The sequence below is a fragment of the Aotus nancymaae genome, unplaced genomic scaffold (assembly GCF_030222135.1).
Source record: "Aotus nancymaae isolate 86718 unplaced genomic scaffold, 86718_ANA_hifiasm-v0.15.2.pri h1tg000015l_0, whole genome shotgun sequence".
In the NCBI taxonomy this organism is placed as follows: domain Eukaryota; kingdom Metazoa; phylum Chordata; class Mammalia; order Primates; family Aotidae; genus Aotus; species Aotus nancymaae.
The window spans coordinates 3,684,427-3,709,311 of NW_026988426.1; the positions used below are offsets into that span (position 1 = coordinate 3,684,427).

General features: G+C 41.0%; 1 protein-coding gene across 4 annotated transcripts in view; it reads left to right on the forward strand.

Moving 5' to 3' along the window:
- RBAK (RB associated KRAB zinc finger) overlaps window positions 1–20,674 on the forward strand; it is a 44,058-nt gene extending 23,384 nt beyond the window's left edge. For 2 of the 4 annotated variants that reach the window (XM_012455461.2, XM_012455459.2), the window contains exons 2-5: window positions 2,076–2,134; window positions 9,580–9,706; window positions 9,968–10,063; window positions 14,563–20,674. In XM_012455461.2, coding sequence (XP_012310884.2) covers window positions 2,120–2,134; window positions 9,580–9,706; window positions 9,968–10,063; window positions 14,563–16,472 — 2,148 coding nt within the window. In that variant the 5' untranslated portion in view covers window positions 2,076–2,119 and the 3' untranslated portion in view covers window positions 16,473–20,674. Of the gene's footprint in view, window positions 1–725; window positions 2,135–9,579; window positions 9,707–9,967; window positions 10,064–14,562 lie in introns of those variants that run through there. The other 2 variants (XM_012455460.2, XM_012455458.2) reach the window with 2 other exon arrangements.
- Window positions 20,675–24,885: the final 4,211 nt, after the last annotated feature.

Sequence of the window (24,885 nt, forward strand, 5' to 3'; positions counted from 1 at the left end):
GCGGGGTCTGGCTGCGCCGGACAGGCGCTTCACGGGAAGCTCTGGGAGGAGGAGGCTTAAGGGGGCGTGGACGGTGTCACCAGCCTCTGCTGCAGACGTTGTCTCCACTCCCACCTCACACCAACTGCGCTTCTCCTCTCCGAGCTCCTGATTGCGACCGTCTCTAAACGTCCGCCAGCACCTCTGTTTTCTCATTCAAGTGTCTGCTGATTCCCCCCTTAGATATGCCCTGTAGAATCTTAGTCATGCAGGAACGGTCTGCAGGGATTGTCTCTTGCTGCCTCAGTTTCTAGGGGAGGAGACTGGGCCTTAGCAGGTGGGCGAATTGACTGGGTCACCGGGTTTGTGGGTAGAGTTGTTCATAGTAGAACTCAGGAGTCTTTTTATTTCTTTGTTTGAGACTGAGTCTTGCTCTGTTCCCCAGGCTGGAGTGCAGTAGTGCGATCTCCGCTCACTGGAGCCTCCACCCTCGGCTTCAGGCGATTCTCCTGCCTCACCCTCCCGAGTAGCTGGGATTAAAGGTGCATGCCACCACACATGGCTAATTTTTTATATTTTTGGTAGAGACGGGGATTCATCATGTTGGCCAGGCTGGTCTTGAACTCCTGATCTCATGATCCGCCCTCCTCGGCCTCCCAAAGTGCTGGGATTACAGGCGTGAGCCCCCGCGCCTGGCCGTACTCGTGAGTCTTGTCTCCCAGGCCAGTGTTCTTTCTCCTGTATCCTAGTATTTTTTATTTTATTTTCTTGAGAGGGAGTTTCGCTCTTGTTGCCCAGACTGGAGTGCAATGGTTCGATCTTGGCTCACCACACATCTGCCTCCTGGGTTCAAGTGATTCTCCTGTCTCAGCCTCCTGAGTAGTTGGGATTACAGGCATCCGGCACCACGCCCGGCTAATTTTTTGTATTTTTTGCTAGAGACAGGGTTTCTCCATGGTGGTCAGGCTGGTCTCCAATTTCCACCCTCAGGTGATCTGCTCGCCTCTTTCTCCCAAAGTGCTGGGATTACAGGCATGAGCCACCGCACCTGGTCCCTAGTTTTCTTAATAAGAGATTGTTAGGTGCAGCAATAATCAAGTTTAGTTGGATAATTTAGAAATGAAACCATATTTTATACACAGTAATTTCATTTCTGAGAGCTCACGTTCTCAATTCCTGTGGCTTCTTTCTTTGATTTTAAGCAATTTGAAGAGACAATAAGAAAACACGGGCCGGATGCAGTGGCTCACACTTGTAATCCCAACACTTTGAAGGGCCAGGGCAGAAGTATCCCTTGAGACCAGGAGTTAGAGACCAGCCTAGGCAACATAGGGAGACCCCAACTCTACAAAAAATATAAAAGTAGCCAGGCATGGTGGCATGCACCTGGGGTCCTAACTACTGAGGAGGTTGAGGCGGGAAGATTGATGGAGCCCAGGAGGATGAGGGTGCAGTGAGCCATGAACGCACCACTGAACTCCAGCCTGGGTGGCAGAGTGAGATCCTGTCTCAAACCACAAAAATCGTGGCATATAATGGAATTTTTTTTTGTTTTTGCACATTGTATTTGATGATGGCAGACTATTGTAAAAGGAGTCATGCTACCCTTGAGAGTCTAACTCACCTAATTACCACCTGATAATCTTAGAGTTACAAACTTAAAAGTGCATGCTTCCCCCTTCACTCTTTCTTTGAGACAGTGTCTCTCGCCCAGTCTGGAGTGCAGCTGCGTGATATCGGCTCACTGCAACCTCCACCTCGCAGGTTCAAAGGATTGTTGTGCCTCAGCCTCCTGAGTAGCTGGGACTACAGGTGGGTGACACCACGCCTGGTTAATGTTTTGTATTTTTAAGTAGAGGCAGAGTTTCACCGTGTTGGCTAAAGCAAACAGATCATTTAAGGCCAGAATTGGAGACCAGCTTAACCAACATGGCAAAACCCTGCATCACTTTTTTAGGCCCTTCTGAGTGTTTGCAGGCTGAGTGTTCACAGGGTGTTAGCCTATTGAGCTTTCTTTTGTGGTTCTAGCACAGGGGATTCCTGCTTTTGCAGGCCAGAGCCCTTATGACTTCAATGACCTGCTTCTCTCCCTCTAGGTCTACCAGCCACAGTCTCTGCACATTTCCAAGAGCAGCAGAAAATGAACAAATTGCAGGTAAGGTGTCCTGCTTATGTATATGTTCTTCCACTTTATTTTATGATGCATTTTAAGAGGTTCAGGATTCACCCTTTTTTTTTTTTTTTATATGAGACAGAGTCTTGCTCTGTTTTGATTGTATTTTACTGCAACCCCTGCCTCCTGGGTTCAAGCGATTCTCCTGCCTCAGCCTTCTGAGTAGCTGCTATTACAGGTGTGCGCCACCATGCTCGGCTAATTTTTGTATTTTTAGTAGAGACAGGGTTTCATCATGTTGGCCAGGTTGGTCTTGAATTCCTGACCTCAGATGATCCTCCCGCCTTGGCCGCCCAAAGTGCTGAGAATTACAGGCGTGAGCCACTGCACCCAGCCAGGATTCATACTTTAAAATGGGAATGTGGAAATAGGTATTATCATGTAAAATATAGTTAGTGTGGCAGAGTAGCACCAAAAATGATTTGTGAAGCTCTTATGTATGGGCATTATATTTTAAGGCTGTTGAACTTGACCAGCACCCAGTACTGATATTCTTGGCAATTATCACAAAAGGAAAATGCCATCTATATTAGTCCATTCTCACACTGCTATAAAGAAATAACTGAGACCGAGTAATTGATAAAGAAAAGAGGTTTGGCTGGGTGAGGTGGCTCACACTTGTAATCCCAGCACTTTGAGAGGCTGAGGTGGGCAGATCACCTGAAGTCGGGAGTTTGAGACCAGCCTGACCAATATGGTGAAACCTGGTCTCCACTAAAAATAAAAAAAATTAACCAGGCGTAGTGGTAGGCGCCTGTAATCTCAGCTACTTGGGAGGTTGAGGAAGGAGAATTGCTTGAACCCAGGAGGCAGAGGTTGCAGTGAGCCGAGATCGCACCATTGTACTCCAGCCAGGGTAAAAGTGAGACTGTCTCAAAAAATAAAATTAAATTAAAAAGAGGTTTAATTGGCTTATGCCTGCAGGCTTTAGAGTAGGAAGCATGGCTGGGGGGGCCTCAGGAAACTTATAGTCATGGTGGAAGGCAAAGGGGAAGTAGGTACATCTTCCATCACCAGAGCAGGAGGAAGAGAGAGAGGGAGGTGCTACACAGTTTTAAACAACCACATCTTGGGATAACTCACTCACGATCAGGAGAACAGCACCAAAAAGGAAATTTACCCTATGATCCAATCACCTCCCACCAGGCCCCACCTCCAGCATTGGGGATTACAACTTGACATGTGATTTGGGTGGAGACACAAACTGAAACCATATTACCATCCATGACATTGCTTCCATTGATTATAAGAAGAAACCAATGTTGTTACTTGTGGATTTAAAGAGATGTATTCTCTTTGCCCAGGCTGGAGTGACAGCATTATTTTCAATTGAACATTTTTTTTGGAAATCATTTCAGATTTTCAGAAAAATTGCAGGGATTTTACAAAGAAATCCCAGATACTTCCTTTTGTTCGGTTACTCCATTCTTAACATTTTCGCTTATCATTTATATGCATATGTTTGTTATATATATATATATGTATGTATGTATGTATGTTTGTTTTCTGAACTATTTGAGAGTGGGTATATGTCATGTCCCTTTACCCTATAAAGTTTTGCATTATACCTTATAAAATCAAGAACATTCTATTAAATATCCATAGCACAGTAATTGAATTCAGGAAATTTATCATTGATTCAATACTTTTATCTAAACTACAGTTCATTTTCCAGTTTCTCAATAATTTCCTTTACATTATTAATTTCTGATAGAAGAGTCAGTCTAGGACTATGAATTGCCTTTAGCTTTCATGCTTTTTAAGTCTGTTTAATATGGATTTGTTCCTCAATGCCATTATAATATTTGAAGGATACAGGCCAACATGGTTTTTTGTTGTTGTTGTTGTTGTTTTGAGACAGAGTTTAGCTCTTGTTGCCCAGGCTGGAGTGCAGTGGCTCAGTCTTGGCTCACTGCAACCTCCGCCTCCCAAGTTCAAGCGATTCTCCTGCCTCAGCCTCCAAAGTAGCTGGGACTACAGGCATGCACCACCACACCTGGCTAATTTTTTGTATTTAGTAGAGACAGGGTTTCACCACATTGGTCAAGCTGGTTTCAAATTCCTGACATCAGGTGATCCACCCACCTCAGCCTCCCAAAGTGCTCAGATTACAGGCGTGAGCCACCATGCTCTACCCAGGCCAACGATTTTATAGAAGTCCTTAAATTTGGGTTTCCCTAATCTTTCTTCTTGATTAGATTTAGATCGTGAATTTTTGTCTAGAATATTACATGAAACCTCTTAAATTTATGGCTCAGAATAGGGCCTGTTTTGGGAAAATTCCGTGCACAAATGAGGAGATGGCTTGTTCTGCTCTGGTTGGGTGGAGTGTTTGATAAATGTTAATGAGATCAAGTTGGTTGGTTGTGTTGTTCAGGTGTGCCATATCCTTGCTGATTGTCTGCCTACTTGTATCAATTGTGGGGGAGAGGGAATTGAAATCTCCTGCAATTGTGGTTCTGTTTCTCTTTGCAATTTTACCACTTTTTGCTTTATGTATTATCTTAGGTACATAAATATTCAAGATTATATAAAAAGGAAGAAAAAAGAGAACAAAAAGAAAAAAAGGGGGGAAAAATGTTCCTCTTGATTAATTAACGACTTTGTAAAATGGCCTTCCTTATTCCTGGTAATATTCCATGCTTTGAAATGTACTTTGTTACTTATGTAGCTTTCTTCTGAGTAATGCATGCATGGTATATCCTATTTCATCCTTTTACTTTTAACCTAGTTGCATTTTTATATCTAAAGGATTATTTCTTGTAGGCAACAATATTTGGATCTTGCTTATTTTCTTCCAGTCTATTTCTGTCTCATAATTGGGGATATATAGACCATTTACATGTAATGTGATTATTGATGAAACTAGTTAGGTCAGAGTTCATTGTCTTTGTTTTCTTTTAGTCTCATCCTCTTTCTTTTTAAAATGCCTTTATCTTCCTTTCTTTTGTTTAATTGAGAGTTGTTTTATGATTCTATTTTATATCTTTTATTGGGTTTTTAGCTATCACACTTTTGTTATTTTAATGAGTTCGAATTTATAGTATGCAACTTTAATTATCATAGCTTATTCTCAAGTAATGTACCATTTTTTTTAGAGTAGAAGAAGCTTACAGTAGCTTCTTGGTCTTTCTCCTCCTCTTGATCTTTATACCATTGTTCATTTTACTTTTACAGGTGACTTTTACTTTTACTTTGTTCATTTTACTTTTACAATGCCACACACAATTTATAACATAGTTATGTTATAATTAAACAGTCAGTTATTTACTTTATTTATTTATTTAGAGACAGAGTCTCACTCTGTTGCCCAGGATGTAGTGCAGAGGCCCAACCTTGGCTCATTGCAACCTTCACCTCCTAGGTTCAAGCAGTTCTCCCACCTCAGCCTCCTGAGTAGCTGGGACTACAGACGCGTACCACCATGTCCAGCTAAGTTTTGTATTTATAGTAGAGATGAGACTTTACCATGTTGGCCAGGCTGGTCTTGAACTCCTGACCTCAGGTGATCTACCCATCTCAGCCTCTCAAAGTGCTGGGATTACAGGCATGAGCCACTGCATCTGGCCCAGTTATCTTTCAAAGGGATCTAAGTAATGAGAGAAAATACACAGTTACCACTTCTGATACTCTTCATTCCTTTGTGTAAATCTAAATTTTTATCTGCTGTCATTTTACTTCTGCCTGAAGGGCTTTCTTTAACTAGCTGATGAATTCTTGTATATCTGCAAATGTCTTCATTGTGTCTTTGCTTTAAAAGGTATTTTTGCTGGATTTTTCTCCACAGTGCTTTAAATATGTTCCTATATTGTCTTCTTGCTTACATTTTTTTCTAAGGGAAATCTGATCTCATCCTCATCTTCGTTCCCCTGTATAAAACATTTCTTTTTTCTTCACCCCCTTATTGTTTTAAACTTTTTGTCACTAGTTTTGGGCAATTTGATTTCAATATATCATGGTATCATTTTTTTCATGTTTCTGTTTTGGGGATCATTGAACTTCTTGGATCTTGGATTTATGGTTTCATTGCTTTCGGAACATTTTTATCATTATTTCTTCAACTCCCCATCACCTCCCCTCCATCGATTCTTGTTGCCTGTATGTTAGGCCACTTGCAATTTTCCCAGAACACACTGTTGGTCTTTATTTGCTTTTAATTATTTTTTCTCTGTTTCATTTTATGTAGCTTCTGTTGCTGTCTTTATATTCGGTAATCTCTTTTTTCTGCGATGCTGTTAATCTTGTCCAGTATAATTTTCATCTCAGATACTGTAGTTTCTATCTGTAGAAGGTTAGTATGGATCTTTTTTATATCTTGCCTGTCTCAATTTGTTTGAACATTTGGAATAGAGTTATAAATTGTCTCAGTGCTCTCTGCCAGTTGTAAAGTCTGTGTCAATTCTGGGCCAGTTTTGATTGACTAGTTCTTTTCTTTCTTATGGGTTGTAATTTCCTCCCCGTTTTCCCATCTCGCAACTCTTTCTCCTTAGGTCTGACTCTTCTTCTTCCCTGCTCTGTGGCCTGGAAGCGTGCAAGGCAGAAGTTGTATGGTTCACCTTGTTTATTTCCCATCTTTCATAGGTAGCTCTGCTGCCTGATAATCAGTGCCTTGAAAACCATTTTTTCAGATATGTTGTCCATTTTGTTTCTTTCTGTTTTTGATTTTATTGTTGTAGTTCTTGTGTGCTGTTTCAGGTTGGAGGGTATATCCAGTACCTGTTAGTTTATCACAACTGAGGGCAGAAGTCCTAATGTCTCTCTATATATGTTTTTTCTAATATATATATTTTTTCCTCTGTAGAGACAGGGTCTTGCTATGTTGCCAAGACTAGTCTCAAACTCCTGGCCTCAAGCGATCCTTCTGCCTCAGCTTTCCAAAGTGCTGGGATTACCGGCATGAGCCGCTACACCTGACCTGGATACAGTTTTATTCATGTCCAAATGGTTTTTTACCCCTAGCTGTTTTTTATTTTCTCTTACCTCATGTGAACTGTAATGTCAGCTGGTCTTGTTCCAGGAAAAAGCTTTTTGCTATTTTTATTGGAATCACATATTTATAAAGTAATTTAGGATAACTGATATCTTTGTATTATTAAATTGATCTTAATGATACCACTAATTTTGGGGGGGATCTTTAGTAGAGATGGGGTTTCACCATGTTGACCAGGCTGGTCTCAAACTCCTGACTTAGGTGATCTGCTCGCCTTGGCCTCCCAAAGTGCTGGGATTACTTTGGGATCCCACACCTGACCACTTTTTTTTTTCTTAGTTATATTCCTCTGATTGTTTTCTCTTCTCTAATTGTAGATAATGAGCATTTTATTAATATCTTGTTCTTGATATTAGTGGGAAGGTATGTAGTTTTTCCCTGCTAAGTAAAATCCTGACTTTTTGGACTGAGAAGACTGAGGCATAAGTGTGTGTGTGTGTGTGTGTGTGTGTGTGTAAACTTAAACTATACATATGTGCTTGTATGTAATTGAAATACATATGTTATATATATATCATACATACTATTGCATATTAGGGTGTAATATTTATATTTGTGTGTACATGTATATATATATTAGTGATGTTAATGAAGTATCCATCAGTTCCGATTTTCTCCAGTTTGCTTTTTTAAAATCAGCTTTTTCTGTCAAACTTTTTCAAATATCTTCACAGATAAAAGATTTTTCTTATTTGCTCTCTTATAATGGCATATCATATTAATAGATTTCCAAATGTTAAACTAGTCTGTATTCTTGGAATAAGTCCCATTTGGCTATTGTATATTATGTTTTAAATCTGGTACTGGATTTTGTTTGGTTATGTTTCATTTTGAGTATTTGTATTGATGTAAATGATATTGGCATGTAATTTTGTGTTATTTATTGGTTGATCAGTCTTCTAACCCCTGCCACCTCCTTGCCTTCTGGACTAACAACCCAGAAGGTTATTACTCTCTCTTGGTGATTTTATCAGCTCCTGTGGCCTGCCTGTGGATAAGCTTGGATGTTCTGCTTTAGTTTCTCAGCCCACCAGCCTAGCAGCTCTGCCTCTGCTATCTGTTGGGATTTACATGGTCTTAGGTATATCACTGGGTTTGAACCCTTTGTTGATAATGTTCTTTATAAATAATAGAATAATGCAACATTCCTTCCTTATCCTTATTGGGCACTTACTTCTTCTAAACTACATGTTTGGGCAAGGCATGCTGACTGAAGCCTGTAATTCCAACACTTTGGGAGGCCAAGGCAGGTGGATTGCTGGAGCCCAGTTTTACATTTTACATTTTTCTTTTTCTTTCTTTCTTTTTTTTTTTTTTTTTTGAGACAGGGTCTTGCTCTGTTGCCTAGGGTGGAGTGCAGTGGTGCAATCATAGCTCACTGCAGCCTTGACCTTCCTCAGGTGATCCTCCTGCCTTAGGCTCCTGAGTAGTTGGAACTACAGGCATGTGCCATGATGCCCAGCCAATTTTTTTTTTTAATTTATTTTTAGCAGAGATGAGGTCTTACTCTGTTGCCTGGGCTGGTCTCGAACTCCTGAGCTCAAATAATCTTTCCATCTTGGCCTCCCAAAGTGCTGGGATTATAAGCATGAACCACCATGTCCAGCCCCAACCTCTTAAAAATTGAAGCTGCTTCATTTTTGCCATTGGTACTTTTTACACCTCATCATATTCTTCTTCCCCTTCATCCCATAGGAATACACAATTCATCTTTAACGACTTCAGGTTAACTGAGTCTGTGAAGCCTAATCTAATGGCATAAAGTTAAAACAATTTGATTCACTTTTGTTAAATCATTCTGCCCCTTGTCTACATTACTCTAATAACAGCTTTGGACATTCATTCATTCATTTAATGAATATTCATTACTGCAAGAATGAGATGTTTAAGATAAAACTCAGCCATGCAGATAGCCAGAAGCCACTGTCTGTGAGAATAAAAGAGCCAAAGGAATGAGGAGCTGAAACAGGGTGAGAGCCCCAAAGCAGTGAGTTAGGAAGAAGAAGACCGGAACTGAGTGGTGAGCACTCCAACCTGAAGAGGTCCAGGAGAAGGGGCAAGCCTGGCAGCAAAGGAGACTGAAACAAGTGACAAGAAGTAAAATGCTTATGTTTGTTTACATGTTTATCTCCTTATCAGGTTGTCAGCTTTTTGAGAGCAGTCATGGTGTTTCACTCATCTTATATCCCCAAAACTCAGTTCAGTTGCAAAATAAGAACTCAGTTGTGTTTTGGGTTTTTATTTTTGTGGGGTTTTATATGTATATATATTAAGAACCCCAAGGAATATGTGTTTCTAATATGATTTCACTTCCACAGTCTGTAACATAAGATAAGGTATACAATGTTCTTGGTTAACTTTACCAGTGAGCTTTGTAAAATGTTATTCCCCTATTTCTTTTCCACATCTCCCAATTCTGATCATGTTGCCATTACAGGGGCCAATGTCATTCAAAGACGTGGCAGTGGACTTCACCCAGGAGGAGTGGCAGCAACTGGACCCTGATGAGAAGATAACATACAGAGATGTGATGCTGGAGAACTATAGCCATCTTGTTTCTGTGGGTGAGGATAGCTTTCTTTCTGAATGCTTTCAGTTGAATAGGGTTTTATCCTTGAGTTTGAGGAAGTAAGTGATGACACCATTTAATTCTTTGTGGGCACTAGCTGGAGTGTTTATATTATTATTCATTGAAAGGTTCTAACTTTGATAAGGTAAAAATGGGGCACTTCTGTTATGCAGCTTATGAGGTGGCAACATCTTGTATTTGAGAGATTCTGAAGCCAAGCAGCTTATCCAAGTTATTCTTCTTTTCCCATTAACAGGATGTAATATCACCAAGCCAAATGTCATCATTAAGTTGGAGCAGGGAGAAGAACCATGGATAATGGAAGATGAATTTCCATGTCAGCATAGTCCAGGTAAGTTAGTAGAGTATCAAATGTTAAAAAATGCTCATCCCAGACCTTTGAGAGTGACTAAAGACTGTTGTTTTTATGTATTCAGTACCCTGAGTAACACTTCCCAACACCCAAATACCACTTTCCTTCCAGCACACATACATGAACTCTTTTGTTGATTTTACATTTGATGTACACTGGTAGGGATTTTTTCATTCTAACCTGTACTGGGGACCCATTAACTTCCTCTTTCTCGAGCATTATCAGTAACTTACTTACTCCCTCACCGTTACAGAATTGTTGTGGGTTTTTTTTTTGAGATGGAGTCTTGTTTTGTCGCCTAGGCTGGAGCACAGTGGTACTATCTTGGCTCACTGCAACCACCACCTCCCAGGTTCAAGCAATTCTTCTGCCTCAGCCTCCCGAGTAGCTGGGATTACAGGTGCATGCCACCACGCGTGGGTAGTTTTTGTATTTTTAATAGAGACAGGGCTTTACCATGTTGGCCAGGCTGGTCTTGAGCTCCTGACCTCAGGTAATCCACCCACCTCGGCCTCCCAAAGTGCTGGGATTACAGGCGTGAGCCACTGCGCCTGGCCCCCTTCAGTTGTGGTTAAAAAGCATGTAACAGGCCAGGCACGGTGGCTCACATCTGTAATCCCAGCACTTTGGGAGGCCGAAAAGGGTGGATTACCTGAGGTCAGAAGTGTGAGACCAGCCTGGCCAACATGGTGAAACCCCATCTCTACTAAAAATATAAAAATTAGCCAGGTATGGTGGTACATGCCTGTAATTTTGGCTACTTGAGAAGTTGGAGCAGGAGAATTGCTTGAACTCTGGAGGTGGAGGTTGCAGTGAGCTGAGATCGAACCATTGCATTCCAGCCTGGGCAAAAAGAGCAAAACTCCATCTCAAAAAAAAAAAAAAAGGAACATACAATTTACCATCTTAACCCTTTTTAAGTGTACAGTAATGTTAACTGTATTTGCATTGTTGAGCAATAAACTTTAGAACTTTATCCTTTACATTTGAGCTTAAAGGTTAACTCCTTGAAGTTTTCTTCATGATTCATTGACCACTCCAGTCTTTCTTTTCTCTTGATATCTATTCCACTTAGTGATTGTTACCACAGAAAGTTGGATATGATTATATACTCTGATATGATTATACACTCTGATAGGATTATATGCTCTAAGATTATATGCTCTGATTAGATTATATGCTCTGATAGGAGTATAAGCTCTGTGATTATATGCTCTGATAGATTATATGCTCTGTGATTCTATGCTTTGATAGCATTATATGCTCTGAGTATAAACTCTGATAGGAGTATATGCTCTAAATTTTATGCTCTGATAGAGTATATCAGAGCATATAGTGTATGCCCTGATAGGAGTGTATGCTCTGTGATTACATCCTCTGATAGAAGTATATACTCTAGGCCTGGTGCGGTGGCTCATGCCTGTAATCCCAGCACTTTGGGAGACCGAAGTGGGGGGATCACGAGGTTAGGAGTTCCAAGAGCAGCCTGACCAACATGGTGAAACCCTGTCTCTACTAAAAATACAAAATTTAGCTGGGCATGGCAGCGTGCCTGTAATCTCAGCTACTCAGGGGGCTGAGGCAGGAGATTCACTTGAACCCATGAGGCGGAGGTTGCAGTCAGTGGAGATTGCACCATTACACTCCAGCCTGGGTGACAGAGCAAGACTCCATCTCAAAAAAAAAAAAAAAAGAAATACATGCTCTATGATTCTATGCTCTGTTAGGATTATATGCGCTGAGTATAAGCTCTGATAGGAGTATATGCTCTGTGATTATATGCTCTGATAGTATATGCTCTATGATTATGTGCTCTGATAGGTGTATATGCTCTGTGATTATACACTTGATAGGAGTATATGCTCTGTGATTATACGCTTGATAGGAGTATATGCTCTGTGATTATATGCTCTGATAGGAGTATATGCTCTATGATTATACATTCTGATAGTTAGTTGCATATATTTATTGCTTCAGTTTCATCTACCCGAATTATAATCCTCCAAAGAGGAAAGACCTTTTTACTCTTCTTGCTTTGATAGGCAACATACAGTAGGCATTCAATAGGATTTTATTGACTTACAAAGGAGCTAGGTAATGAAAGATCTTTATCATTAATCCATTGAGAGATCATTTATTCTGAACTGTAGTTTCTGATAAAACAGATAGGGGTTAGATTATAACCTGTAAGCACCAATCAGATTAGGAACTATTTTAATTTCTGTTCAGAGAGATTCAAAGAAAATATGAATACTTTCCAAGGGCATAGGTTTTGGTTAGGAAAGGAAATCATAGCTGCATGAACTACTTTCAAATTCAGCTTTTACATGGAATATTTAGACCCCAATGGATATTGTGCAACTTTATGTAAAAGCTATTTTAAAATGTAAGGGAAAGACATTCAGTGAACTGGGAAGAGATTTGATAAATGTCTTGAAGGTTCCCTGAAAGCATAGATAAGTTTCGAGTATAGCCAATGCCAGAAGTCAAATTGAGTGGGGAAGATCATGAGCACAGACTTGTGGTTGAGAATGAGCAAGGCATAGCCTAGGTTTCCAGAGGCACATGTTGTTGGCAGATTAGTGCAATGCTATCTTGAATAAATATTTTGAATCCAAGTAGTGAAAAATATTATTAATAACCTTTCTGTTTCTTCTGTTGGTCTTTGGGTTGCTTGAGCTGAGGGATGTTGTAGATTTCTGAGCAGAGTACTGTCAGGGTTGCATTGCATGTGGGTGATAGCAGCTAACAAGTTTTGTGGATCCAAAAATTTGTAAGATACATAAAAATAAAAGTTAACATTGTAGGGGCAGCTTTAGGAATCTGAGGCGTAAGATTTTCCACCAAATGAAACCCAAGTGTTTGGGAACTCTTGTTTGTACTCAGAATTAAGTAAAATAATTATACAGAGACATGACTCGTTTTAGGAAATTTAAGTCAGCAAATTGAAAGAAAATTAATGGCTCAACTTAATGAGCATTTGTTTTATGTTATAAACTGTTCTAAGCAGTTTATTTGTACTAATTCAGTCCTTTGACAGTGCCTATGATTTAGGCACTTGTATTCACATTTCAGATGAGTGAAACTGCATCACAGTTACATAACTTGACCAAGGTGTCTTAGCTAGTAAATTGTTGGGGGTTTGAACTGAGGTGTCCTGCTCTGGTGTTCATGCTCTTAACCACTGTGCTATATTGTGCAAGCAGGGAAAGTAGAATTTAATGGCTAAGAAGGTTAGCTAGTATTAAATAAAACTTTCAAAACACTTCAAAGATCTGATCTTGGGATTTTTGCTTTGTTTTGTTTTTCTTTTTCTTTTTTTTTTTTTGTTAAAGTAGAGACAGGGTTTTGCCATGTTGCCCATGCTGGTCTGAAACTCCTGAGCTCAGGCAATTCACCGGCCTTGGCCTCCCAAAGTGCTAGGATTACAGGCATGAGCCACCATGCCCAGCATGATCTTGTTTTTAAGATACCTTGCCCTGGCTCACACCTGTAATCCCAGCACTTTGGGAGACCAAGGCAGGTGAATAACCTGAGGTCAGAAGTTCAAAACCAGCCTGGGCAACATGGTGAAATCCCATCTCTACTAAAAATACAAAAATTAGCTAGACATGGTAGCATGTGCCTAATCCCAGCTACTCGGGAGGGTGAGGCAGGAGAATCTCTTGAGCCTGGGAGGCGGCGGAGCTTGCAGTGAGCCAAGATTGCGCCATTGCACTCCAGCCTGTGCGACAAAGCAAGATTTTGTCTCAAAAAAACAAAAACAAAAACAAAAACCTTGCTCTCTGGTCTTTTATTTATTTTGGACAATCATGTACCTGGATTTCTCCTCCAGTTGAATGTGAATCCTCTTTGTAAACATGAAGAAATCAGAGCATTTAGAACGTTTATTTGCATTTGTATGCAGAATAATGATGCATGGATTTTACAAGAGTCTAGGCTAGTGGGGATGCTGCCATTGTAGTCTTGATATGAAGTGATATCTTTCAGTTTAATATAGAAATTGTAATAGATTTCTCCCAAATACAATCCATAATGGAGTCTTTGCATATAGACGCAGTAACTGCTTTTGTTCCCACTGATCCCATCTGCTCTGAGTCCTCCCATCTTTGCCTGGATCTGGCACTCTTTCAGTCACTTCTCTGCTCATCATTTATTGGTTTTATTTCATCTTTTCTGCCAGAGTTTGAAACATAATATTTGTAAAGTGACAAATTTATTTGTATTCAATATGAATTACTCTTCCATCTTGCACTACTATTTCATCTTTATTCTTTCACCACCCCTGTTTATGTGTGTGTGTTTATGTTTTGTTTTAGAAAGCAAAGGAAAAAGAGAATTATGTGTTTGTAATTATTATTTGTGGAGATTGGCTCTGACGCCAGAGTCAACCCCACATTAGGGGCTCTTGAATAGCTGTACCTTTCCATAGCTAGTGTGTTCAGATTTACAGTTTGTTTACTTTTTTTCCTTTTTAGAAGTCTGGAAAGTTGATGACCTAATAGAGAGAATCCAAGAAAATGAAGACAAACATTCAAGGCAAGCTGTTTGTATCGACAACAAAACCCTGACTGAAGAGAAAGGGAATACATTTGGTCAAACCTATATGGAAACAAGCCTTGTTCCTTCAAGCATAATAGCTCATAATTGTGTCTCATGTGGAAAGAATTTAGAATCTATTTCAGAATTAATTAGTAGTGATGGAAGCTATGCCAGAACAAAACCTGATGAGTGTAACGAATGTGAGAAAACATATCATGGAGAGAAAACATATGAATTTAATCAAAATGGGGATAACTGTTCTCAAAGTGAAGAAAATATTCTTCAGAAAATTAATATTTTGGAGAAACCCTTTGAGTATAATGAATGCATGGAAGCCTTAGACAATGAAGTTGTTTTTATTGCTCATAAGAGAGCTTACATAGAGGAGAAGCGCTTTGAGTGGAATGATACTGGACCAGACTTCATGCAGATGTCAAATTTTAATGCATATCAGAGAACACAAATGGAAATGAAGCCCTTTGAATGCATTGAATGTGGAAAATCCTTCTGTAAAAAGTCAAAATTCATCATTCATCAGAGAGCTCACACAGGAGAGAAACCTTATGAATGTAACGTATGTGGGAAATCTTTCAGCCAAAAGGGAACCCTCACTGTACATCGGAGATCACACTTAGAGGAGAAGCCCTATAAATGTAATGAATGTGGGAAAACCTTTTGTCAGAAATTACACCTTACTCAACACCTAAGAACTCATTCAGGAGAGAAACCTTACGAATGTAGCGAATGTGGGAAAACCTTCTGCCAAAAGACACATCTCACCCTACACCAGAGAAATCATTCAGGAGAGAGGCCCTATCCATGTAACGAATGTGGGAAATCCTTCTCCCGCAAGTCCGCACTCAGTGACCATCAAAGAACTCACACAGGGGAGAAACTTTATAAATGTAATGAATGTGGGAAATCCTACTACCGAAAGTCTACCCTGATTACACATCAGAGAACACACACAGGAGAGAAGCCCTATCAGTGTAGTGAGTGTGGGAAATTCTTTTCTCGGGTGTCATACCTCACTATACATTATAGAAGTCATTTAGAAGAGAAACCCTATGAATGTAATGAATGTGGCAAAACCTTCAATTTAAATTCAGCCTTCATTAGACATCGGAAAGTACACACAGAAGAGAAATCCCATGAATGTAGTGAATGTGGAAAGTTCTCTCAGTTGTCGTATCTCACCGACCATCATACAGCTCATTTGGGAGAGAAACCCTATGAATGTAATGAATGTGGGAAAACCTTCCTTGTAAATTCACCCTTTGATGGGCACCAGTCACTTCCAAAAGGGGAGAAATCCTATGAATGTAATATATGTGGAAAGTTATTCTCTGAGTTGTCATACTATACTGAACATTATAGAAATCATTCTGAAGAGAAACCTTATGGATGTAGTGAATGTGGGAAAACCTTTTCCCATAATTCATCCCTCTTTAGACATCAAAGAGTACACACAGGTGAGAAACCCTATGAATGTTACGAATGTGGAAAATTCTTCTCTCAGAAATCATATCTCACTATACATCATCGAATTCATTCAGGAGAGAAACCCTATGAATGTAGTAAATGTGGAAAAGTCTTCTCTCGGATGTCAAACCTCACCGTCCACTACAGAAGCCATTCAGGAGAGAAACCCTATGAATGTAATGAATGTGGGAAAGTCTTTTCTCAGAAGTCATACCTCACTGTACACTATAGAACTCATTCAGGAGAGAAACCCTATGAATGTAATGAATGTGGGAAAAAATTCCACCACAGATCAGCCTTCAATAGCCATCAGAGAATTCATAGAAGAGGAAATATGAATGTACTTGATGTGGAAAATCTCTGAAGTCAGATCTCAATTTTTAGAAAACTCTCTGAATAGGATGAATATGGGAAATCCAATAGGAAGTCAAAGAGCTTATCTGAGAGTTCATGTTCCTGAATGGTGAGAAGCATTTAGGTGTTAGATTCATTTTAATCTGAATTTTCACAGAGAAGAATCCCTAAGAATGTAACGAGGCAAAACCTTCAGCAACATCGTACGACTCATTGGACACTAGATAATTTATGCAGAAGTGAAGTTTTATAAATATTTAATATTTATTTTGGATTCAAATTGTATTTACATATCAGGGAATCATACAAAGGCAAAATCTGTCAATATGGTGAATGTGGAAAATATATTGTCTTGGAAATTGTTCTGCGAGAAGCCATATTTCTGATGTAAAATCAGGTGTTTATACGAAAGATCCCAGAGACTATAAGCTCTGAATAAACCTTCATTGTATAAAATGAAGTTTTTAAATTATCAGGAGTTGATCATGAGGACAGTAGCATTAAATAAGTATATGGCCATTTTTCATCATATTTTAAAAATGCAATCTAATGGTAACTCTATGCAAATTTGGATTTGGGTGACTTACAAAAAGGTGGTTTTCTTATTTGAGTGTTAGGATGACAGGGTGTACTGAGACAGACAGGATATATTGTTATTGAGATAATAGTTATAAAATGGTAAAGTGCATAATTTTCTAGTTAGAGGAATTTACAAGTGGGTTTTTAACAAATGCCTCAATAGTAGAGGAGGCAGTGGTTTTGTAAAGTTTTCAACTGCATCTGAGCAAGATAAGATTTTTTAAAAGCCTATTTTGATAAACTATACATACATAATTTGGAACTGTTTGTCTATTTCAGTGAAAGAGAACAAACATATTTCCCATACTCTAAAATATCCCCAGCTCTCACACCACCACCCTTTTTAATCCATAGGTTTGAATGTGCCTAGTGCCAATATTTTGTAATTCTGAAATTTTATTCAGAAACTTGTATTTGATATAAATACAGTATCATTGTTTTGTGCATTCCCCTTATTCCCAGTATTTTAGAACAAATTAATTCAAGTTTCTAGCAATTGTTTTTTGGTCAATTAATGTCCTCACTCCATTTCTTGCTGGAAAAGTTTAGGTACCTACTGCTTCTTCACATGACGTGGGAAAATCGTGATTAGTCAAAATGATGATTTCATTCTCTTTGCCAGTAACTTGTGTTATAGTGGTCATATGACCTGATACTGGGCAGACAAAACAAAGATGGGTTTGTTCTGGAAAAAGGTAATATGGTAATTAGGTAGGTTGTCTTCCAGAAATGCAAAGGTGGCTTAATATTAAAAAATCAGTTGTTATTTTATTTCTACACCACCTGTAGAAAAGTAATCTGGCATGCAGCATATTCGTGTGTTAATATTAATGTTCATATGATATTAGCAAATGATGGAGAGAAAGGGACTTCCTTAATTTCTTAAAGAGACTTACACTACAACAAACAGTATGCTTAATGATACAGTGATTTCTTCCAAGATTATGAAAATAGACAAGGATATCCACTGTCACTGATTTTATTCAACATTGTTCAGAAGGACCTAACTGGAAAACTAATGCAAGAAAAACAAAAGGCATAAAGATTAGAAAAGAAGTAAAACAAGCTGGGCGCAGTGGCTCACGCCTGTAATCCCAGCACTTTGGGAGGCTGAGGGGGCAGATCATGAGGTCAGAAGTTCAAGAGCAGCCTGGCCAACATGGTGAAACCCTGTCTCCACTAAAAATACAAAAAAAATTAGCTGGGCATGGTGGCGAATGCCTGTAATCCCAGCTACTCAAGAGTCTGAGGCAAGACAATTGCTTGAACTGGGAGGTGGAGATTGCAGTGAGCCGAGATGGTGCCACTGCACTCCAGCCTGGGCTACAGAGCGAGGCTCTATCTCAGAAAAATAAAAGAGAAGTAAAACTTTAAAAAAGAAAAAGAATGAAAACCTTTATTTGCAGATGTGATGAGTAAATTCGGTAAGTTCCCTGCATAAAAGTTATGCAAAAGAAATTTTGTAATACATCAGAAAAAACATGGAAAATGAAATTTTGAAAAGCAATACCACTTAAAAGATCCTCAAGTGCCTAGGAGAAAAAATTAGCTAATATGCTTTAAAGGACTGTATCAGGAAAAGAAAATTACAAAGGAGAGAGAGGGATAGGATTCCAGGACAATCTCAAAACAATGTTGCTTCTTCCTAAATTCGTTGAACCTTAATGAAATCCTACCAAATTCTTTAATGTAAATTAACAAGCTAATTCTAGAATTCATGTGCATATTCAAAAAGCCAATAATTGTCAAGGCTATCTTGTAGAACGGACAGAGAGGATTGAAATTCCCAAATATCAAGACCTGTTACAAAGTCATAGAAATTACGATGCTGTGATTTTGGCACAAGGATGAACAAATTGACCAGTGGAACAGCATAAAGATTCATAAATAGACCCACATGTATACCATCACTTGACTTTTGACAACAGTGACATCGAAGTGTAGTGGGGGAAAAGGTGTTTTTTCCAGTAAATGTGCTTTGCCAATTACATTTTGTAATTTAATAGAAAGTCGGTTGGAGGTAGATTGCAGATCTGAATATGAAATGTGAAATAAAGCTTTACAAAGAGATCTTAGGACAGTTTGTAACCTTGGAGTAAGCAAAGTTTTATTGAGACCCCAAAACTAGCCCATAAAATTAGAACTGAATATTAAATTTCAGAACTTCTATTTACCAGAAAGACCACCAGTAAGAAAGTGAACAGGAAACCATGGCAGGAAGATACTTGCAGTTCACATATGTGACAACAGAACTGAGTGTAGCAAAAGTGTTGGCAAACTTTTTAGCAAGGCACCAGGTGGTGAAAATTTTTGGCTTTGTCACAACTGCTCATCTTTGCTACAGTGTGAAAGCATCCATACACAATGCATTTAAAAAAAAAAAAAAAAAAAGCATGGCTGCTTCCCAGTAAAACTATTCACAAACACAAATGGCAGTCTGAATTTGGTCTGCACTCATAGTTTTCTGGTCCCTGATCTAGAATATGTAAAGAGCACCTACAAATCAACAAGGGGGAAAATGGAAAAGGCAAAAGACTATAGAGGATGTCCACTCACTTTAAAGGATATCCAGATGGCCAATAAACATGAAAAGATGTGTTAACTTTATTAGTAATCAGAGAAGTGCAAAATTAAAACACCATATAGTACTGCTGCCCATTCATGGAAATGGTTAAAATGAAAAGCATGAAAAAGGATCACGTTTTGGCAAGGATCTAAGCAAGAGGAACTGTCCACCACTGGTGGAATTGCTAATCGATAAAACCATTTTTGAAAGCTGGCACTTAAAGCCAAGCATGTGTACACCCTTTTACCTAAGCCCAGCAAAAATGCATGTCTCTCCACCAAAGGACATGCACTAAAATATTCATAGCATAAAATGGCACAAAACTGAACTATCTTAAGACACATGTGCAATAGAATGAATAAACAAGTGGACGTTTCTACAGAATACTGTAAAAAGTGAGCATGAATGAACTCTTAACTGTGCAATAACGTAGTTGAATTTGACAAACCTTGCTGAATGAAAGACTCCAGACACAAAAGCTAACATGCTGTCTGATTCCTTCTATATAAATTATAAAGATGGGCAAAACTTGTCTATGCAGTAGGAAATTAGGATAACAGCCTTGGCCAAGGCTGAAGGGGGGCATTTATCTGGTGCTGGGAATCATCTGTTTCTAAACCTGGGTGCTAAATATCTGAGTGTGTTCTGAGCTGTGCACTTAAAGATATGTTGTATTTTTTCTGCATGTGTGTTACATTTTCCATAATAGTTTTCTCAAATCACAAATGGCTAACATTTGTGGTGTTCATCCCTCTAATCGTATTTTTCTAGATGTGTAAGAATATGCTGCATAACGGGAATTAAATGGTAGATTTTGCATAATTCTGTGCAGGAAATACATATTTATAGTAGTTTTAATGGCAACTACTAAGATTTCCTGCGCTGACCTTAAAGCTTAGCATAATGTATATTTTAAGTGAAATACTTGAAAAGGTTAAAGAGTCGTTACATACTTTGTCATCTTACACTCTTGGATATACAAATGGGTCTGAACTGCCTCTTCAATAAAGAAGCTAATGTGTAACATTTCATATTTCCCTAAACAAATCGTTTGCCGCATTTTTGAACTTGGGATTCATCTTAGCTTTTACCATAGAGGTGACCTTTCTTGGCCGTAAATAAATGGTGAGTTTGAGTTGATGGAAAATTATTTTTAAAGTATTCAGCTAACCCTTTTAGCAAATGTCAGATACACAGTTAACAGCACAGATGTGAGTGAGTGAAAGAAACGGGTCACCAAGACTTTGCACCATTTAAAAAAGCACTTTGGGTGGGGGCTGGGTAAGATTTTAAAAGCATAGCAAGGAGGACATGACATTGGATGGCATAGACTATGTGTGCCTCATTTTTTTGTTTAGGGCATTTGTTTTTTCTTTCATTTTTATTTTTTGAGTCAGAGTCTCACCACAGCCTGCAGTGCAGTGGTGCAATCACAGCTCACTGCAGCCTTGACTTCCGGGCTCAAATGATCCTCCTACCTCAGCCTCCTGAGTAACTGGGACTACAGGTGCACACCACCACACTTGGCTAATTTTTTTTTTTTTTTTGTAGAGACAGGGTCTCACTATGTTGCTGGATGCCAACTCCTGGGCTCAAGTGATCCACCTGACTCAGCCTCCCAAAGTGCTGGGATTCCAGGAGTGAGCCACCACGCCTGGCCATGTGCTTTTCATTTCGCCTTTCTCATTGAAGGTTAAGCTGAAGTGTAAACAGGTGATGAATGCTTTGCTGAAGGAGGGAGAATCTGGGAGTTGGGTGGGACTTGGAGGGTGTGACTCCCCCACAGTGGCTCACTTTGCTCTCTCAGTCCTCTGGGCAGAACCATCAGGCAATATTCAAGCAAGGCAGGGGCTTTCCATTCACCCCCATCGGAAGTGCCCATTTCACAGGAGATTCCCTCCACCCATGCCCATATTTGCTAGTGCTTGGCTTGGGGTTGGTGAACCTTTTTTTTTTTCTTTTTTTTTTTTTTTTGAGATGGAGACTTGCTCTTGTTGCCTAGGGTGGTGTGCAATGGTGTGATCTCGGCCACTGAAACCTCCACTTACCAGGTTCAAGCCATTCTCCTGCCTGAACCTCCCAAGTAGCTGGGATTACAGGCTTCCGCTACCATGCTCGACTAATTTTTTTGTACTTTTAGTTGAGACAGAGTTTCACCATGTTGGCCAGGCTGGTCTTGAACTCTTGACCTCAGGTGATCCTCCCGCCTTAGCATCCCAAAGTGCTAGGATTACAGGCATGAGCCACCGCGCCCAGCTGAACTTTTCCATTTTGTCTCTAAATTATGTCAAAAGACATTAATGCAAGACAACTAATTTATACCTGAGGCCAAAAGTTCACCCACCGTTCCTTATTTCAACTCAAATTATGTCCAGATATGAGGAAGCCAAGCTCTTCAAAGAAGGGAAGCAGTCCAGGCATACCTGTAATCCCAGCACTTTGGGAGGCTGAGGTGGGAGGATCTTGAGTTGAGGAGTTCAAGACCAGCCTGGGCGACACAGCCAGACCCCATCTCTTATTATTATTATTTTGAGATGGAGTCTTGCTCTGTCACCCAGGCTGGAGTGCAGTGGCACAATCTCAACTCACTGCTTCTGGGTTCAAGTGATTTTTCTGCCTTAGCCTCCTGAGTAGCTGGGATTATAGACATGCAACCACCACACCTGGCTACTTTTTAGAGATGGGGTTTCACCATGTTGGCCAAGCTGGTCTCAAACTCCTGACCTCAAACTCCTTTGGCGCCCTTCTCAGCCTCCCAAAGTGCTGGGATTACAGGCATGAGCTACTGCACCTGGTCTGTGGAGCAAAATTTTCAAAATGTCTTCTCTCCACAGCTTGCCCCATCAGTTCACTGCCTGGCCTGATGACACGGTGGGACAGGAACATGATCACTTAGTAATTCAGCAAATGCCAGAGCCACCTGAGCCTGGCTGGAGTGAGGAGCAGATGAAACAGGTAGAGTGCTTAGTTGCAGCACCTCCTCCGTACTCCAAAAGCTAAGCTAAGCTTTTACGTCAACAGAAGAAATTGGGCATGTTTTCATGGTGGTTTACAAAAAGGGTAGGATCCCTTTGTGGCTGGGTTGTGGGTGATTGTCTAGAGACAGTTCAGCAGGTTAGGTAATGAATCCCAGATTGTGCTGCTCTGTTGCTGTTCTGGGCCATATACATCCTCTGTAAGTTACCCCCTCCCTTTTTTTTTGAGACAGGATCTTGCTGTGTTGCCCAGGCTGGAGTGCAGTGCCGTGATCTCAGCTCACTGTAACTCTGCCTCCCAGGTTCAGGCAATTCTCATGTCTCTGCCTCCTGAGTAGCTGGAATTACAGGCGCGCACCACCAGCACGGCTAATTTTTGTATTTTCAGTAGAGATGGGGTTTCACCATGTTGGCCAGGCTGGTCTTGAACTCTTGACCTCAGGTGATACACCTCCTTGGCCTCCCAAAGTGCTGGGATTACAAATGTGAGCCACTGTGCCCGGCCAATATCCTCTATAAACCCCTTCTAAGAAGCAGAAATGAGAGAAACCCCGTAACCTCCCATACCAGGAAGTAGCAATGTGATTGGTTTTTCTCTCCAGTAAAGATTGCAGCACCTCCCTGGAGAAAATGAGTTCTGGCAAAAATAATCAGACATCTGAGGAACTTAATCATCAAAGGACAAACTGCATCGCCTATGCTAAATGAAGATTCTTAAAGAAATAAGAATATATTGGTAATGTTTCTGAAACTATTCCAAACAATCCAAAAAGAGGGAAAAAAAAAGAAAAAAAAAAGAATATATTGGTCATGTTTGGGAGACTGAGGCAGGAGGATTGCTTGAGGCCAGGAGTTAAAGACCAGCCTGGGCAATATAATGAGACTCCATTTCTACAAAAAATCATTTAAAAATTACCTGGGCATGGCTGCGGGCACCTGCGGTTCCAGCTACTCAGGAGGCTGAGATGGGAGGATCGCTGGAGCCCAGGAATTTGAGGGTACAGTGAGCTATGATTGTGCCACTGCACTCCAGCTTGGGCAACAGTGAGACCTGTCTCAAAACAAAACAAAACAAAAACAGGCAGGCAAAGAGGCAAAGAAGCAGAAAAACAGAACCCATCATGAGTGGAAAAATCACAAAGACCCAGAAATGGCACAGATGAGATGATGGAATTAGTGATCAGGATGTTCAAACAGCTATTATAAATATTCCCCATATGTTCAAGAAGAATGGAGAATGAACGAGAGTGAGGGACCCGAAACGACTGTGTTCCATGCTGAGGGTGGCAGAGGCTGGCCTGGATGCTGGATGAGGCTGGATGAGGCTCAACTTCGGAGCCTGGCCTGCTGCACTGGGGCTGGACTGGGAATCACAGAAGAGTGCCAGGCCCAGGTGGGACTCCAGGGTCGTGCTCAAGGGCGTGGTCTTCTGCATTAGGGGCGTGGCTGGTGAGTGGAGACTGCTGCGACTCTGGGGGCGTGGCCGATAATGGGTGTGACTATATCCTAGGGGCGTGGCAATTGCTTAGGGCTTGGATAGGGCGTTAACAGTGGGTGGGCGTGGCCCGGGCTTGAGGGGCGTGGCCAGCACGCAGGGGTGTGGCTCGGGCTTGCAGAGGCGTCCGAGATCCAGGGCAGCTCCCCGGCAGAACTGTCCGGATCTAACCGTCCCTGGGAGGTCGGAGACCGGTGGCCGGTTTGTGGGCTGACTCAGGGCTGCTAAGGAGACACAGGCCGGCCGTAGGGGCAGGTGAAGTGGGCTAGACGTGCGATCCTGGCACGCAGAAGTGGGAGGGCAGAGAGGAAAGGGCAGAGAGGGGGGCGGGGCCTCTGACGCTCGCCTGGTTCGCCCCAGCCGCCCGACCCACAGGCCATGTGGCCTCCGCTGTTGCTGCTGCTGCTGCTGCTCCCTGCCGCCCCGGTCCCCACCAAGGCCGCTCCCCTTCTGGATGCTAACACCCAGGAAGGCTTTCAGAACCTGCTCCAAGGTTTCAACTGCCCTATGCTGGGGGATAGGGGCAGGGAAGGGGACTGGGGGCGGGGACAGACAGGAAGAGAAGAAATCAGGGACCCAGAGAAAGGAGACGGACACAGAAAGACAAGGCACTACAGACCCAGCACAGGGACCTGGATAGGGAACCAAACAGGTGTGGGAGGGTGAGTGCTTGGGCCCCGAGGGTCAGAGGGTGGAGAACATGGGGTGGGCCTGCTGGGCCCCTTGGCTTCGAGGCCAACCACACACTTGGAACCCCGAGGGCACTGCTGCAGGACAAGGACGGCGTCTCCTCTGCCCCCGTGGACCT